At 35.2% G+C, this 13,214-nt stretch overlaps 3 protein-coding genes across 3 annotated transcripts; 2 read left to right on the top strand and 1 right to left on the bottom strand.

Moving 5' to 3' along the window:
- The first annotated feature begins 3,659 nt into the window (after positions 1–3,659).
- On the top strand, positions 3,660–5,874 carry LOC116136514 (40S ribosomal protein S3a-like). The gene is made up of 7 exons (XM_031422208.1): positions 3,660–3,759; positions 3,851–3,898; positions 4,003–4,108; positions 4,652–4,789; positions 4,875–5,060; positions 5,226–5,426; positions 5,761–5,874. Exons 1-7 carry the CDS (start codon positions 3,749–3,751, stop codon positions 5,854–5,856), a joined length of 786 nt encoding a protein of 261 aa, XP_031278068.1. The 5' UTR covers positions 3,660–3,748; the 3' UTR covers positions 5,857–5,874.
- A 15-nt stretch (positions 5,875–5,889) lies between these two features.
- LOC116136512 (40S ribosomal protein S3a-like) lies at positions 5,890–7,190 on the top strand. The gene is made up of 4 exons (XM_031422206.1): positions 5,890–5,901; positions 5,987–6,172; positions 6,338–6,538; positions 6,873–7,190. Exons 2-4 carry the CDS (start codon positions 5,990–5,992, stop codon positions 6,966–6,968), a joined length of 480 nt encoding a protein of 159 aa, XP_031278066.1. The 5' UTR covers positions 5,890–5,901; positions 5,987–5,989; the 3' UTR covers positions 6,969–7,190.
- Positions 7,191–8,011: 821 nt separating this feature from the next.
- On the bottom strand, positions 8,012–12,922 carry LOC116136675 (protein tesmin/TSO1-like CXC 2). The gene is made up of 10 exons (XM_031422350.1): positions 12,754–12,922; positions 11,650–11,810; positions 10,782–11,544; positions 10,103–10,584; positions 9,915–9,989; positions 9,361–9,541; positions 9,184–9,279; positions 9,039–9,105; positions 8,682–8,841; positions 8,012–8,603 (listed from the first exon to the last, which is right to left on the bottom strand). The coding sequence occupies exons 1-10, from the start codon at positions 12,820–12,822 to the stop codon at positions 8,252–8,254; spliced, it is 2,406 nt and encodes an 801-aa protein (XP_031278210.1). The 5' UTR covers positions 12,823–12,922; the 3' UTR covers positions 8,012–8,251.
- Positions 12,923–13,214: the final 292 nt, after the last annotated feature.

Below are 13,214 nucleotides of genomic sequence, written 5' to 3'. Positions count from 1 at the left end.
TTGAAAAGGTTGTGTAATCATCATATAACTTACCCCAAGAAATANGGGTGGGAACACGCCGTTCTCCCTAATAAGAATATTAAACACTTTGGGTAATATTGGGATTCAGATTTTGGATTATATTAGTCCATGTCTTAAAGGTGGGGGTGGGTGGTTTTCATTTTCAAAGGTGGGCCTTTGTTGATGGAAGTAAATTAAAGAACAAAATACTGTACTTAAAAATGTATTTATTTTTATTTTATAAATGAAATTATCTCGAAATGGAGATGAATTGATTGTACTTTAGACTTCAACTAATTAAATAGTGATGGGACACTAAATATGATTAATGTAGGTGAATGTAATGTTAGATTTTATTAAAAGAGGGCATTGACATTGAAAAGGTTGTATAATCATCATATAACTTACCCCAAGAAATAAAAATCATAATTGCCCAAGATCCAGAATTTAATATTTAAACTATAGTGTATATTCTAATATCATTGCTTGCATCCTTTGGATATAACTATGATAATATGGTCACACAATTCATTTGAAATTCACATTCCCTTATAAAATAGCAGTTAATAGTCAAATTACATAATTATAGGAAAGTAAAGTCAGTTAGAGATGTCAACGATATAATTGGGTTTTGAATTACAAATTCAAATAAAATTGAATTTATCACAATAATTAAAATTGATTAAATCATTAAATAGGTTTACTCAAAATTAAACCGACCAAATTCATAGTTATTCAATACCCTAATTAATAGTTTGGTTATTGGTGACAGATAAATAGTTATCTACGCAACCAATTTGGTCACATTAAATCAAAGAATTCCTCTCAAAACAAAGCCTCTAATCTGAATGGCTGTAGCATAGCGTATCGATCGAAACTGCGTACCAAATCTACCATGCTTTAAACATTATAAATCACCGACAATATGATGTTGAAATCTCTATCTCAATTATTGGTGCCACAAATTCAATATCAACCATATCTCATATGTGAATACATCTTCTTCAAACTCTCAGCCCACCCACGTCTGCCTACCTCCTTTAGCTATCCACGCCCGAATTGGTTTTGGATTTTAACTCTTGTTGGTTAGCAATGTATCATAAAATAAATAGTTTACTTTATATAGAGTGATAAAATGTCGTATCTTGTCACATATTATCAATTTTTTTTCTTTCATTCAATTATCACCATTATCATTCATCGATAACTATTATTATCATTAAAAAGTAGTTTTGAAAATTAGCTATACATATCTTTATTTTATTGAACAGTCTTATCATGTCAGAAAAATGAAATGACGAGAACGAGACTACACCATATAAGTTTTTTCTCCATATAGGTTAAGTTGAGTTGATGGGCACCCTAGGTCTTATAAAACGTTTTAGAATTCATATTGTTGTGAAAAACACTAACAATTAATCCAGCGGAATAACTTCGAGGGGTTGGCCGAACGATCAAAGAGATTTGTTTTCTTCCTTGAGTTTATAGGTTCAAACCTAACCTTGGGGCCACCTAGACACATATCACAATAATATTGTGGTTTATCTGATCTTTTAAGCTTGTAAGATATTTAATAAACCTCAAAAAAGACTTCCTACTAGAATACAACCTTTGTTCATTCTAATCCTATAACAACTATAACTTATGCCTTCTTTCCCATTATATATATATATATATATATGACCTCCTTTAATGGTTGAGCATAAACCTTTGGCCCCCAAATCAATTTCCTGGCTCATCTCATTCTGCTCTAAAGTAGGAGGCTAATGTAAAGGGAACGTGACACTTAACTTTCCTTTGTCTCTCTTAATCACGTAACCATCAGGCTCAAGCTCAACACCCCCACCAACCTGATTGACAACTTTGTCTGCAAAATCAGAAAAAATCGATGTGGGGGAGAGGAAAGTTTAGATATGACAATGGAGATGGACCCCAATGTGAAGAAAAATACATATTTTGTTGGTGTTTTTTAGTGGAGTAGCCAGCTATGCCACCCCGTGTTCCCTTTCAGATACTCTGAGAAGTTCATCAAAAGTCGCATTATTTTCTTTAGGCATGCTTTCAAGTGAAAAAATGAATTCCTTTATATAAAACTATCCACATCTCTTCCATGTGCATCTCTTATTTTCACATTAATGGAGGACTCTGTGTATTGAAAAACTAGTTGTCTTTTTAGGTCTCTGGGGTCCTACTCTCTTAACTTCATCTGCTTTTCCTGGCCGCAAAAGATGGTCCAAATGTCGTTTACAATGAGCAAAACTTGGTTCAATAATTAGCACCAGTCATTTCCCATGAGTGGAAAACCTGCTGGATTATATTTTTGGCCCAATTCAAACCCAGGTTTGGAGAGTTTGATTATTTTGTGTAGCCTAGCCCTATTTGTATTATTCCACGACTTTATCATTAGGTGGTAAGTGAACGATTTATTTCCACCTAAATAATGGCTTAATGATACTTTTCCACTTATAAACTTTTAAAATATCATTGTACCACTCAAATTTAAATTCTGATGGTGAATAGAGAGCAAACTTCATCCAAACTGTTGAAACTTTTGCAAAGGGAAGACCGATGAGTCTTTTAGTGGTGAAAAATTGGATTTTGGTGGTTGAGATTTATCAGAATTTGACTTGAGAGAGGCGATTGTGCAAAACCTAATCACTCGATTACCGGCGATTGGAGGGGCAACGGGAATATGGTTTAAGGGTTTTTGGTGAGTGATAACCAAGGAAGAGAATGATGGTGATGTGGAGTCATAATGAGGTTGGATTCGGAAACGAAATATAAATTCTGTGGGTATGAAAGGTCATTAAGCCATTATTTGGGTAGAAAAAAGTCATTTACTCTTTGGTGATCAGTGATAACCTAATTAAGTCATAAAAGAGACCAGTTGGGCTATTTTCTGAGGCCCATTCGAGTTTCAAGCCTGGAAAGTTCAACTGATTTGTGCGTAGCCCGGCCCAGGGTTAATCGTAGCACTAAATCGTTCTGATTTTCTTTTTCTTATGAAAAATGTTTTATGTATCGATTATTTTTTATTTTTTTATTTTTTTTGTGGTAGATTTGGATCATGTGAACTTTTTTCTTTATATATATATATATATCAATATAAAAAAAATTATTTAATTATATGATTAAATAAACTTTTATAATCCGTCCTTAATTCAATAAATAATCAGAATTTTGATCAAGACTAACTCAAAAAAGTATTTAATAGTAAATGAAACAGACCCTTATAAAATACTCAATACAAAAATTTTCCTTGAGTGAATATTAAATTTATAATAAAGTAAGTATAAAATAAAAAAATCTATAACATTAAAGTAATTTAATATCAGTAATATTTTATTAATTTAAATTAACTTGTTAAATTTTATCTTCTTTTTTAATTTTCTTACCTTCTGGCTTTTTTACCTTCTCAACTATAACAAACAAGGGCCGACCCAATCTAGGCCCATATTAGGCCCTCACCGAAAAAAAAAAAAAAAAAAAACTATATATTTAACATCATATATTTTATTAACTTTGTTTTATTTAAATTGTAAAAACATAATAATTATTTTAAACCCTAAAATTTATGTATTAAAAAAAGAAGTTGGTTAATAAATTCTAGAAAAAAGAGATTTTAGTTGTCTAAAAATGAAACTTAAATATTAAAAATTAAAAATTAAATATAAATATAAAATAAAACATCGTACTTTAAAACCCTCAGTCTTCTTCAGCTGTCACTGCTACAAACCCTAAATTCACCATGGCCGTAGGGTAAACAAACTGAAACTCGCCTCTCTCTCCACTTGAAACAAACAAATTTTATCATTGGCTGATTTGTTTTAGTTGTTTTGGTTTTGTGCAGAAAGAACAAGAGAATATCAAAGGGAAAGAAAGGAGGAAAGAAGAAGGCGTGAGTATCTTTTATTAAATTTAACTCTACCTCCTTTCTGCTCCGTATACATCCGCCCTGGATGATGATAACGTTGTTTTCCAATCCTTTTGTTTTTGTAATAGGTCTGATCCGTTTGCTAAGAAGGACTGGTACGACATCAAGGCTCCTTCTGTTTTCAACAACAGAAATGTTGGCAAGACTCTTGTTACCCGTACTCAGGGTACCAAGGTACCTTTTTCATTTTAATATTAACTTATATCAGTCTTATTTTCATTGTGTTTCGCACTTGAACAATGTGTTTGATGAGATAGGTATTTTTGTTTAGGGTTCAATAGCTGTTGGGTTTAATGGCGATTAGGGTTTTGTGATACTTTTTCCATTTGTTGGAGTTTGTGTATTATTTATCTCTACTTCTCAAGTAAATAAAAATGATGTTTTTCTTTTTTTTTTGGAGTCTAATCATCTAAATATCAACCACGCTGTTATTTAGTTTCTTAATAGGTTGACCTAAGTTTTCTATTAGTCTTAGTATAGGTTGTAGTTTAGGCGTATGGGCTTTTAAGAAGATTTTAGTGATAATGCTGCAACAATGCTACAAACTCTCCTGTGTTTCGTCAGATTTTGGTCTGCATGACTTTAGTTTAGGCATATGGGCATCTGAGTACGTGGTAGAGTTCTTTTAACTTGGCGGGCTCTTTGATGTTTGTATGTGTATTGTTGTAGATTTAATTGCCTAGTTCATGAATATGATGCCCTTAGTCTCTTTAACAGATTGCCTCGGAAGGACTCAAACATAGAGTGTTTGAGATATCACTCGGGGATCTTCAGGGTGAGGAGGAGCATGCTTACAGAAAGATCAGATTGAGAGCTGAAGATGTTCAAGGAAAGAACGTCCTCACCAATTTCTGGGTATGGTTGATTTTAAATGTCAAAAGTTTTTCATACATTTGTTTCTGATGAATTATTTAAATGTTTGCACTTTTGATTTATTCAGGGGATGAGCTTCACTACAGACAAGTTGAGGTCTTTGGTGAGGAAGTGGCAGACTTTGATTGAAGCTTATGTGGATGTCAAAACAACTGACAACTACACTCTGAGGATGTTCTGCATTGGATTCACCAAAAGACGCCAAAACCAGGTCAAAAGGACATGCTATGCTCAATCCAGCCAAGTTAAACAGGTACTCTTCTGAGTTTACTACTCCATGTAAAAGTTTTTCCTGCTTATTGATACCAAGTGTTGCAAGTATGAAGGGACTTAAACGATTTGTTTAAATGCTGATTTTATATAATCATGTAGAATTCATGTGAACAGTTTTGATGGTTCCCATCTTTTGTCCTTTCAGATTCGCCGCAAGATGAGGGAGATCATGATAGCACAGGCAGCATCTTGTGATCTTAAGGATCTTGTCCAAAAGTTCATTCCTGAAATGATTGGGCGAGAGATTGAGAAAGCAACATCAAGCATCTACCCCTTGCAAAATGTGTTCATTCGCAAAGTGAAGATCCTGAAAGCTCCCAAGTTTGATCTTGGAAAATTGATGGAGGTATGACTTTTGCTCTCCCTAGCATGTTATGACTCTTGCTCTCTCTAGCATGTTATAGGCAGACAATCCAAGGATGGTGCTTTTCCAATTTCATATTCAACTTGATTTGGTATTAAAGATGGGTGCTTAGAATTTTTTGGTTCAAAACTGATGCACTTGCATTTACATATTTTAATAAATTATTGAATTGTCTCTTAGTGATTAGCCACAAATGGAGCCCATCCAATCTGTCTCCATAATTATCAGTTTACAAATTTTAGACTAAATGTCCCATAATTTCAGAAACAGTTGGTTGAAGTTTGGTTATGATGTACCTTATGTATTTTCAATTTAGGTTCATGGCGATTATTCAGAGGACGTTGGCGTGAAGATGGAGAGGCCTGCTGATGAGACACCAGTTGAAGGTGTTACTGAAGTAATTGGAGCTTAAAAGATTGCGAGATGTCTTTTAACTGTNGTCCTCACCAATTTCTGGGTATGGTTGATTTTAAATGTCAAAAGTTTTTCATACATTTGTTTCTGATGAATTATTTAAATGTTTGCACTTTTGATTTATTCAGGGGATGAGCTTCACTACAGACAAGTTGAGGTCTTTGGTGAGGAAGTGGCAGACTTTGATTGAAGCTTATGTGGATGTCAAAACAACTGACAACTACACTCTGAGGATGTTCTGCATTGGATTCACCAAAAGACGCCAAAACCAGGTCAAAAGGACATGCTATGCTCAATCCAGCCAAGTTAAACAGGTACTCTTCTGAGTTTACTACTCCATGTAAAAGTTTTTCCTGCTTATTGATACCAAGTGTTGCAAGTATGAAGGGACTTAAAGTATTTGTCTAAATGCTGATTTTATATAATCATGTAGAATTCATGTGAACAATTTTGATGGTTCCCATCTTTTGTCCTTTCAGATTCGCCGCAAGATGAGGGAGATCATGATAGCACAGGCAGCATCTTGTGATCTTAAGGATCTTGTCCAAAAGTTCATTCCTGAAATGATTGGGCGAGAGATTGAGAAAGCAACATCAAGCATCTACCCCTTGCAAAATGTGTTCATTCGCAAAGTGAAGATCCTGAAAGCTCCCAAGTTTGATCTTGGAAAATTGATGGAGGTATGACTTTTGCTCTCGCTAGCATGTTATGACTCTTGCTCTCTCTAGCATGTTATAGGCAGACAATCCAAGGATGGTGCCTTTCCAATTTCATATTCAACTTGATTTGGTATTAAAGATGGGTGCTTAGAATTTTTTGGTTCAAAACTGATGCACTTGCATTTACACATTTTAATAAATTATTGAATTGTCTCTTAGTGATTAGCCACAAATGGAGCCCATCCAATCTGTCTCCATAATTATCAGTTTACAAATTTTATACTAAATGTACCATAACTTCAGAAACACTTGGTTGAAGTTTGGTTGTGATGTACCTTATGTATTTTCAATTTAGGTTCATGGCGATTATTCAGAGGACGTTGGCGTGAAGATGGAGAGGCCTGCTGATGAGACACCAGTTGAAGGTGTTACTGAAGTAATTGGAGCTTAAAAGATTGCGAGATGTCTTTTAACGGTTTTCTAGTTTAAAGAATTTTTAAGCATTTTTGTTTGAAAACTTGAATATGTTTTAACTTTTAAGTTGCTAATTTTGTTATAGCTGAGATGTTTACTATGGTTTTTATGTATGCTTTTGTGCATTTGATCTAGTAAGCAATTTTGGTTCAAATACGTTTCACAGAATAAGAACTTTTAGCTTATAATTGAATCTCAATTGCTGTCTCGAGTTTGGATGTGTCCCAAGATCTTCTTTAGAGCCAAATTTTTCAAGTCAATCAACGAATCTTTGAGTTCTGCGAGCAATCTGTATGGTTAATCTGTATTATAGTCAAAATAGTTATATGCATCTCTTTATCTGCAAATAGTTCATGAGTAATTAATTTAATTTAAATCTATGTATATTTTATATACTTAAATTAAAAGTTATAATAATGTCCTGTTATTGCCTTATTGCATATATTATGTATGTGTTTTCTACCTAGTACCTAATAAGGCAATTTGTGTATGTGTACAAACTCTCCATTATAAAGGTCCACATGTAGTCTTTACTCTTTAGAGTACTGCAATAATAAGAAAACATTAATAACATAAATAAACTAAGAAACGTTTGAATCTAATCTGCTGGATGACGTGAATTTTGATGATAAACTTGGACATAGTTGGTGAAGTCTCAGGGATTGTGGATGGTTCTAACAAAAGTTGGGTTCTTATTCTGAGTCTCTAGATGAGGTGCTGCTGATGCGGAGATGCCATAGGCAAAAAGAGGTTTTTGGTTAGGAATGTTCTTTCTGTGATTGGGTCCGTTGCTGCATATTAAGGCTTGAATTAGCAAGTCACTTATGAAAATTGCTTTTTAGTATCTCATGTTCATCAATATAATTTACACCATATTTCATTTCATGTCATCAATGGTTTACGCAGTTATTCGTCCCTGCCCCCATCACTATTCCCATTTGCTGCTCAGAATTTGAATGGTATTCACCGTTTGCATACAATTTAGGCAAACTACGGCTCTATTCACATCAATAAGAATATATAATTTTTCTAATACTGCTCCCAGGGAGAGCACATCTTCATTAATAAAATGTATAACATTTTTGCTTGGAAAGAAACGCCATATTATACAAAGAGTAGCTAAAGATTAGCTAACATTATGAAACCAGGATTGGCAGATACCATATTATTATACAGATACAGAAGCCTGACTGGTGCCGCTTAGAAACATACCTCTCTGAACAACAACAAAGATTTAAAGAATTTCATCCCATCCTGACTTTATTTTAAGTGCTGCGGAGTGAGTGAAGGAAATGAAGGTATTGATTGTAATATCAGCTTCCGTCCGCTTCTCCGACTAGGGGATGATCCAAAGCCAGTGTTTGGTGGGGAGACCCTCTTACTGTTGGGAGAAGCAGTTTTGATACCACTGTTGGGAGAACAATTGCTTCGAAGAATCTCAGGCATTTCGTCTTCTGGAGCAACTTGGAGACTCTTCTCAAACTTGGACTGAGAATGGAGAATATTAGGTTTTCCATACTTGTTGCCAGTATAAAACCCAGAGGAGGATCCAATTGCAAGTAAAGACCTTGGTGGTTTGCACTTGGAAGAAAATGGCAGCTGAACCAATGATCTGGAACACAAATAACATTTAGAAGCTAAAAACAAAAAATGTAACTTTACTCGTAAATAGATGGTTCAGATATCAGACCTGCAAAACTGCAATGGTGTTGTGGGAAGAGCAGAACCTGGATTCTGTTCTTCATTGTTTGGGATTTCAGTTTTCTCCATTTTTTTGTCAACCATGCTCTTTTCACATGTCTCCATTTCATCTTCTTCTTGTTCGCCATCTGTTTCCATCAATACAGAACCTAAATTTCAAGATAACAAACCAAGGGCATAAGAAGCATTGGCTTAAACATAATATCAGCATGCAGATTTATAAGTTTTCGATAGAAAAAACTGATAGGAATAGAAGACTAAAAGAAACTTTATACGAAAAAATAATCCTCAGGCTTCTTAAAAGCAATATCACTAAAAGGGCATGTAAGCATAAGAGCACACTCACCATCCTTTCTACCAAATGCATTCTTGCACCCTTCACATCTGCAGTTAATGGAGCATCCAACACCACCCTATGAAAAAAACCCACTCTTTTTTAACCACTTTATATAAAGCATCAAAACAATACCAAATATACCAAGAAATTAAACCTGATAGCATTCACAGTATTTCTTTAGGCAACTAGATTTCTTGCAGTTGCAGCCTCTTTTATGTCTTGCTGAAGCTGGTGTTTTGCTAGATTCATCCTGCAAGTGCAAAAACAATCAGGAGAAATACCAGCTTGAATTTGTGTTAAGCACAGAGTAAGGCCAGACTTTTAATCTAACCCCGGGTTCAGGTAAAGAATCAGCGCTCCTAATCACTTTAGGAGCAAATGCAAGTGGGTTCCGTGACTCAATCTGTTTGCGAGTTGCGAGAACCGTATCTTCATGGATAGGCTTGTTGAAGCAATCTTGGCATGAGCATGGCTCTATGCAGTAGACACCAGCAGCAAAGCATTCACAGTAACTACGTGGAAAAGAGTGAAAGTAAAAACGATAAGTGCAACACAAGTAAAAATTGAAGACCAATTTATTCAAGAGGGAAAAAGATCTTGAACCATCGAGAAGCAACACACAATCATTTGCAGTTACCAAATTTAGTTTTCATGTTTCATTCACAGCAATGTTACATGGGGTATGAAAAGTTTATGTTAAAGAATATCGTTTTTAGGAGACATTGTTCGCCATTACAGGATCTATGGAAATTCATAAGATGTTAACAGCAATATAATTTGTCCACAAACTGAAAATCTGACCCTATGGCAATTGAAACCTGTCATCAGGAATTAGGACCTAAAACAGTAATTCCTCAATCGAAGGATTAAGAAGTCAGAACTTACAGTTTCAAACACTTTGATTTCTTGCAATTACAACGCTTGCAAGACTCGGTTTCTCCTGCATTTTCCAACCTACGCCTAAAACCAATTCAAAACCTTCATGTAAGAATAAAGATACGAAAAATAGAAGGTAAAAATGAATTATCCAATGCAACAATGTTAATTACTATCATCTTGTCAAGTGCACATGCCTTTTCTTTTTGGGGCTATTCTGATTAAACTCTTCAGATACTAAATATCCACATGTCTGAGAAGCATCTTCTGCTGGTGGAACTCCACTTTCAACAGCAACCATGTCTCTTTCAGTAGAGGCTGAAGTCAAAGATTCATGAAGCGGATCTTGACTACTTTTAGGGGAGTGAAAGGAGGCAGTAGAGCCGGGCAAACTTAACTGTCTTCCAGAAGACAAAGTTTCATGCTTGGTGTTCTTGTTATCCTGTGAAGTTATTGCTAAAGCATTTAAATGCAAACCAATTCCAGGCAAAATGCACCGAGGAGAATCATTGGAAGGCTTAAGAGGCACCAGTTGCATATCTTCAGAAGCAAACCTCTCATCAGATTGCAACATCACAGAAGAACTACAATTAGAACCATCATTTAAGTTCTTCCTGCGAGCAACCAGTTCAAAATCTAGACAGCGCCTTAGCATACCACGGTGAAAATTAGAAATGGGCTGAATACAAAAGAAAAGCTAATTTAAGTGTTTGCAGATCTTCCAATTTGTTCGTAACATATAAACATTAAAGGAACAAATGTTGAGAGAAACCAATATTCAACAAACAACCAGAAGAATTAATATATGCAATGCATTTTATCAGTATTCAGTTTGTGAAGCAGATATTGATAAAACAAAAGAGTTGCAACTTTTACCTTGAAAGCAACTGGAATACTCATCCCCACCGTATCACCTTCTTTCCCACTCGGATCATCAGTTAAGCACCTATCCAGATCATCACTAGCATGGTCACCCTGCATGTGGTTTAATTCTTGCAGCTCATTGTTTTCTCCAGGTTGAGTAGATTGATCTTCCATTTCATATTGTTGACAAGAACCAGCCGGATCAACCATTTGCATATTTGGCTCTCCACTAATGTCATTTTGGGGGAATTGTGACATCGCAGAAGTACCAAATCTTGCTCCATGGTCCATTGATTTATGCATTAGGCCCTTAAAAGCCTCTGACTCGTCAGGGAAATTAAAAATTAATAGGTCCGCAGCATCAGACATCAAACTCTCCCAATCACATCCTGCAGCTTCCTTTTTCTGCTCGATGTGGGATGTCCCACTTAAATGTGCTTCACCTTGAGATGAAACATTTTCAGAGGCCTCTTTAGCAAATGTAACAATAGGCATAGATGCACTGGTCATTTCTGAAACAGAGTTTGCTTCAATATCACAAGGTGGTGGGTCACAACCAGGGCTACCACAATCATATTTTAAGGCCCGTGGCAGTTCAATAGCAAACTTTGAATCACTGGAAGCCTCAACAGAAACCCCAGGATCAAAATTTTCCCCCAGTTGAGCTGAGTTATCATACAGCTGAGATGCATCGGCTGCAACCCCATCATTTGTACACACTTTATTACCATTTTCAGAAGAAAGCCCAGGTTTTGATGGATCCGAACAGTTATTCCTGCAAAGAAAGAACAGAAGACATAAGATGTAAGTGAATAAAGTGTGAAGCTTGACAATAAAACTTTAGAATTTGCAAAAAGGGTCAAGAAATCTCTTCAATTACCTTCTGAGGAATCTAGTTTCCTTGTGAGAGTTGACATGGGGTGAAGTGAAAATTGATGGAAGAGATGCAAAATTCAGTGGGTTGAATGTCTGAGTAACGGGTATGGACTTAACTGGCTTGATTGGAGAAAGACTATTTATATAGTTAAAGACAGGAGAATCCTGCGTCCAGTGAGAAAATACTCTTAGTTTCTTGAAGAAAAAAGAAATCACAAAGAGATCTATAAACACAGAGTAAACATTAATGTCTATACACACGAAAATCTGAATCTGAATCAAATACATAGATCAATTAAAGTGAAAAAGAAAAAAAAGAGTAAAAAGAAAAAGAAAGCAGATATATTGATCACCAATTACTGTTACATGCAGTACATTTGATAAAATCATCAATACTTGTTAAAAAGAAGAAGAAGAAGAAGAAGAAGAAGAAGAAGAGAAAAAGGTGAATCATGAATAGGATATGGAATCATGAATGACATGTATTATTCTCAGAACAGTTAAAACAAACACTAACAATGCTTTGTCTCAAGATATATGCAAAAAGACGACCAAATATATGATGGTTTTAACAAATTCAGGGAAATTCAGAGGAAACCCTCAGAACATAGGTTTTATCAAAATCCGGGTGAGCAAATTCTGAGACAAAAGAAAGAAGATTTGTGGAATAATTTGCAAAAGGCTTTTATTAAAATTTAGGACCAGAAAGATTACTCGAATCTAGTTGATGAACTGAAAGTGAATTATGCTAAGGTATTTTTGTATAGATAAAAAAACAAAGACAAAACAACACCACCCAAACAAACGCAGAAACTTAAAAACCACAAGAACCCAGAAAGCAGAAATGACCGTATAAACCGCTAAAACTTGAACTTAAACACGGAGATCTACATCACAATTCACTGAAATTCAACAATTCCCACAAAATAAAACCACTTTCTTAAATTTACAACCACAAAACACAAAAAGTCTCCCTAAAAACACCCAATTCAACAAACAAAACCCACTCAAGAACCAAATCAAACTGCATGCAGCAACAAAAACCCACAAAACAAAACAAGATTTAAACCCCACAAAAACGAAAAAAATAAAATAAAATTTCCTTCACCTCAAATTTAGACAGTGGAGTAGCGATCTGGGTAGTCTTCTCAGGAGTGTCCATGTTACTCTTTATCATCAAACAAAGAACAATCTTCACCACCACCACATATCTCTTACAAGACAAACCTTCAAACTAAACTAAGTTCAAACATACTATATCCTCTCTCTCTCTCTCTCTCTCTCTCTCTCTCTCTCTCTATTGATGTAATAGGATATTATCTAGTATGTTTGGTTGAGTTGGGTTGGGTTGGGTTACTTTGTGTCTCAACTCTCAATTCGTTAGTTTGTCCGAGATTCAAGAAGGAGCGGGAAGGCGGGAAAGAGTGAGTGAGAGAGTGAGTGAAGTGTTGATTCTCTCGTGTGTGTAACCCACATAAGACCCTACCACCGAACCCCACTCTCTATATCAGTATCCGTAACAGCTGGCTCCATTTTTATTTCCTCTGCCTCCATTTTTTCTATAAACTA

The sequence above is a fragment of the Pistacia vera genome, unplaced genomic scaffold (assembly GCF_008641045.1).
Source record: "Pistacia vera cultivar Batoury unplaced genomic scaffold, PisVer_v2 Contig317, whole genome shotgun sequence".
Lineage (NCBI taxonomy): Eukaryota > Viridiplantae > Streptophyta > Magnoliopsida > Sapindales > Anacardiaceae > Pistacia > Pistacia vera.
The sequence above is the reverse complement of the archived record's forward strand: the minus strand, read 5'-3'. Positions and strand labels throughout refer to the sequence as shown.

Bases quoted from the DNA above. Each gene is read 5' to 3' on its own strand.
- LOC116136675 (XM_031422350.1), bottom strand. From the start codon at position 12,822: ATGATAAAGAGTAACATGGACACTCCTGAGAAGACTACCCAGATCGCT. The intron at 10,585-10,781 runs GTAAAAGTTGCA...TTTTGTATTCAG, and splicing joins GTATTCCAGTTGCTTTCAAG to CCCATTTCTAATTTTCACCG. The intron at 8,604-8,681 runs GTCTGATATCTG...TTTGTGTTCCAG, and splicing joins ACACCATTGCAGTTTTGCAG to ATCATTGGTTCAGCTGCCAT.
- LOC116136514 (XM_031422208.1), top strand. The intron at 4,790-4,874 runs GTATGGTTGATT...TGATTTATTCAG, and splicing joins ACGTCCTCACCAATTTCTGG to GGGATGAGCTTCACTACAGA. The intron at 5,061-5,225 runs GTACTCTTCTGA...TTGTCCTTTCAG, and splicing joins AATCCAGCCAAGTTAAACAG to ATTCGCCGCAAGATGAGGGA.
- LOC116136512 (XM_031422206.1), top strand. From the start codon at position 5,990: ATGAGCTTCACTACAGACAAGTTGAGGTCTTTGGTGAGGAAGTGGCAG. The intron at 6,173-6,337 runs GTACTCTTCTGA...TTGTCCTTTCAG, and splicing joins AATCCAGCCAAGTTAAACAG to ATTCGCCGCAAGATGAGGGA. The intron at 6,539-6,872 runs GTATGACTTTTG...TTTTCAATTTAG, and splicing joins ATCTTGGAAAATTGATGGAG to GTTCATGGCGATTATTCAGA.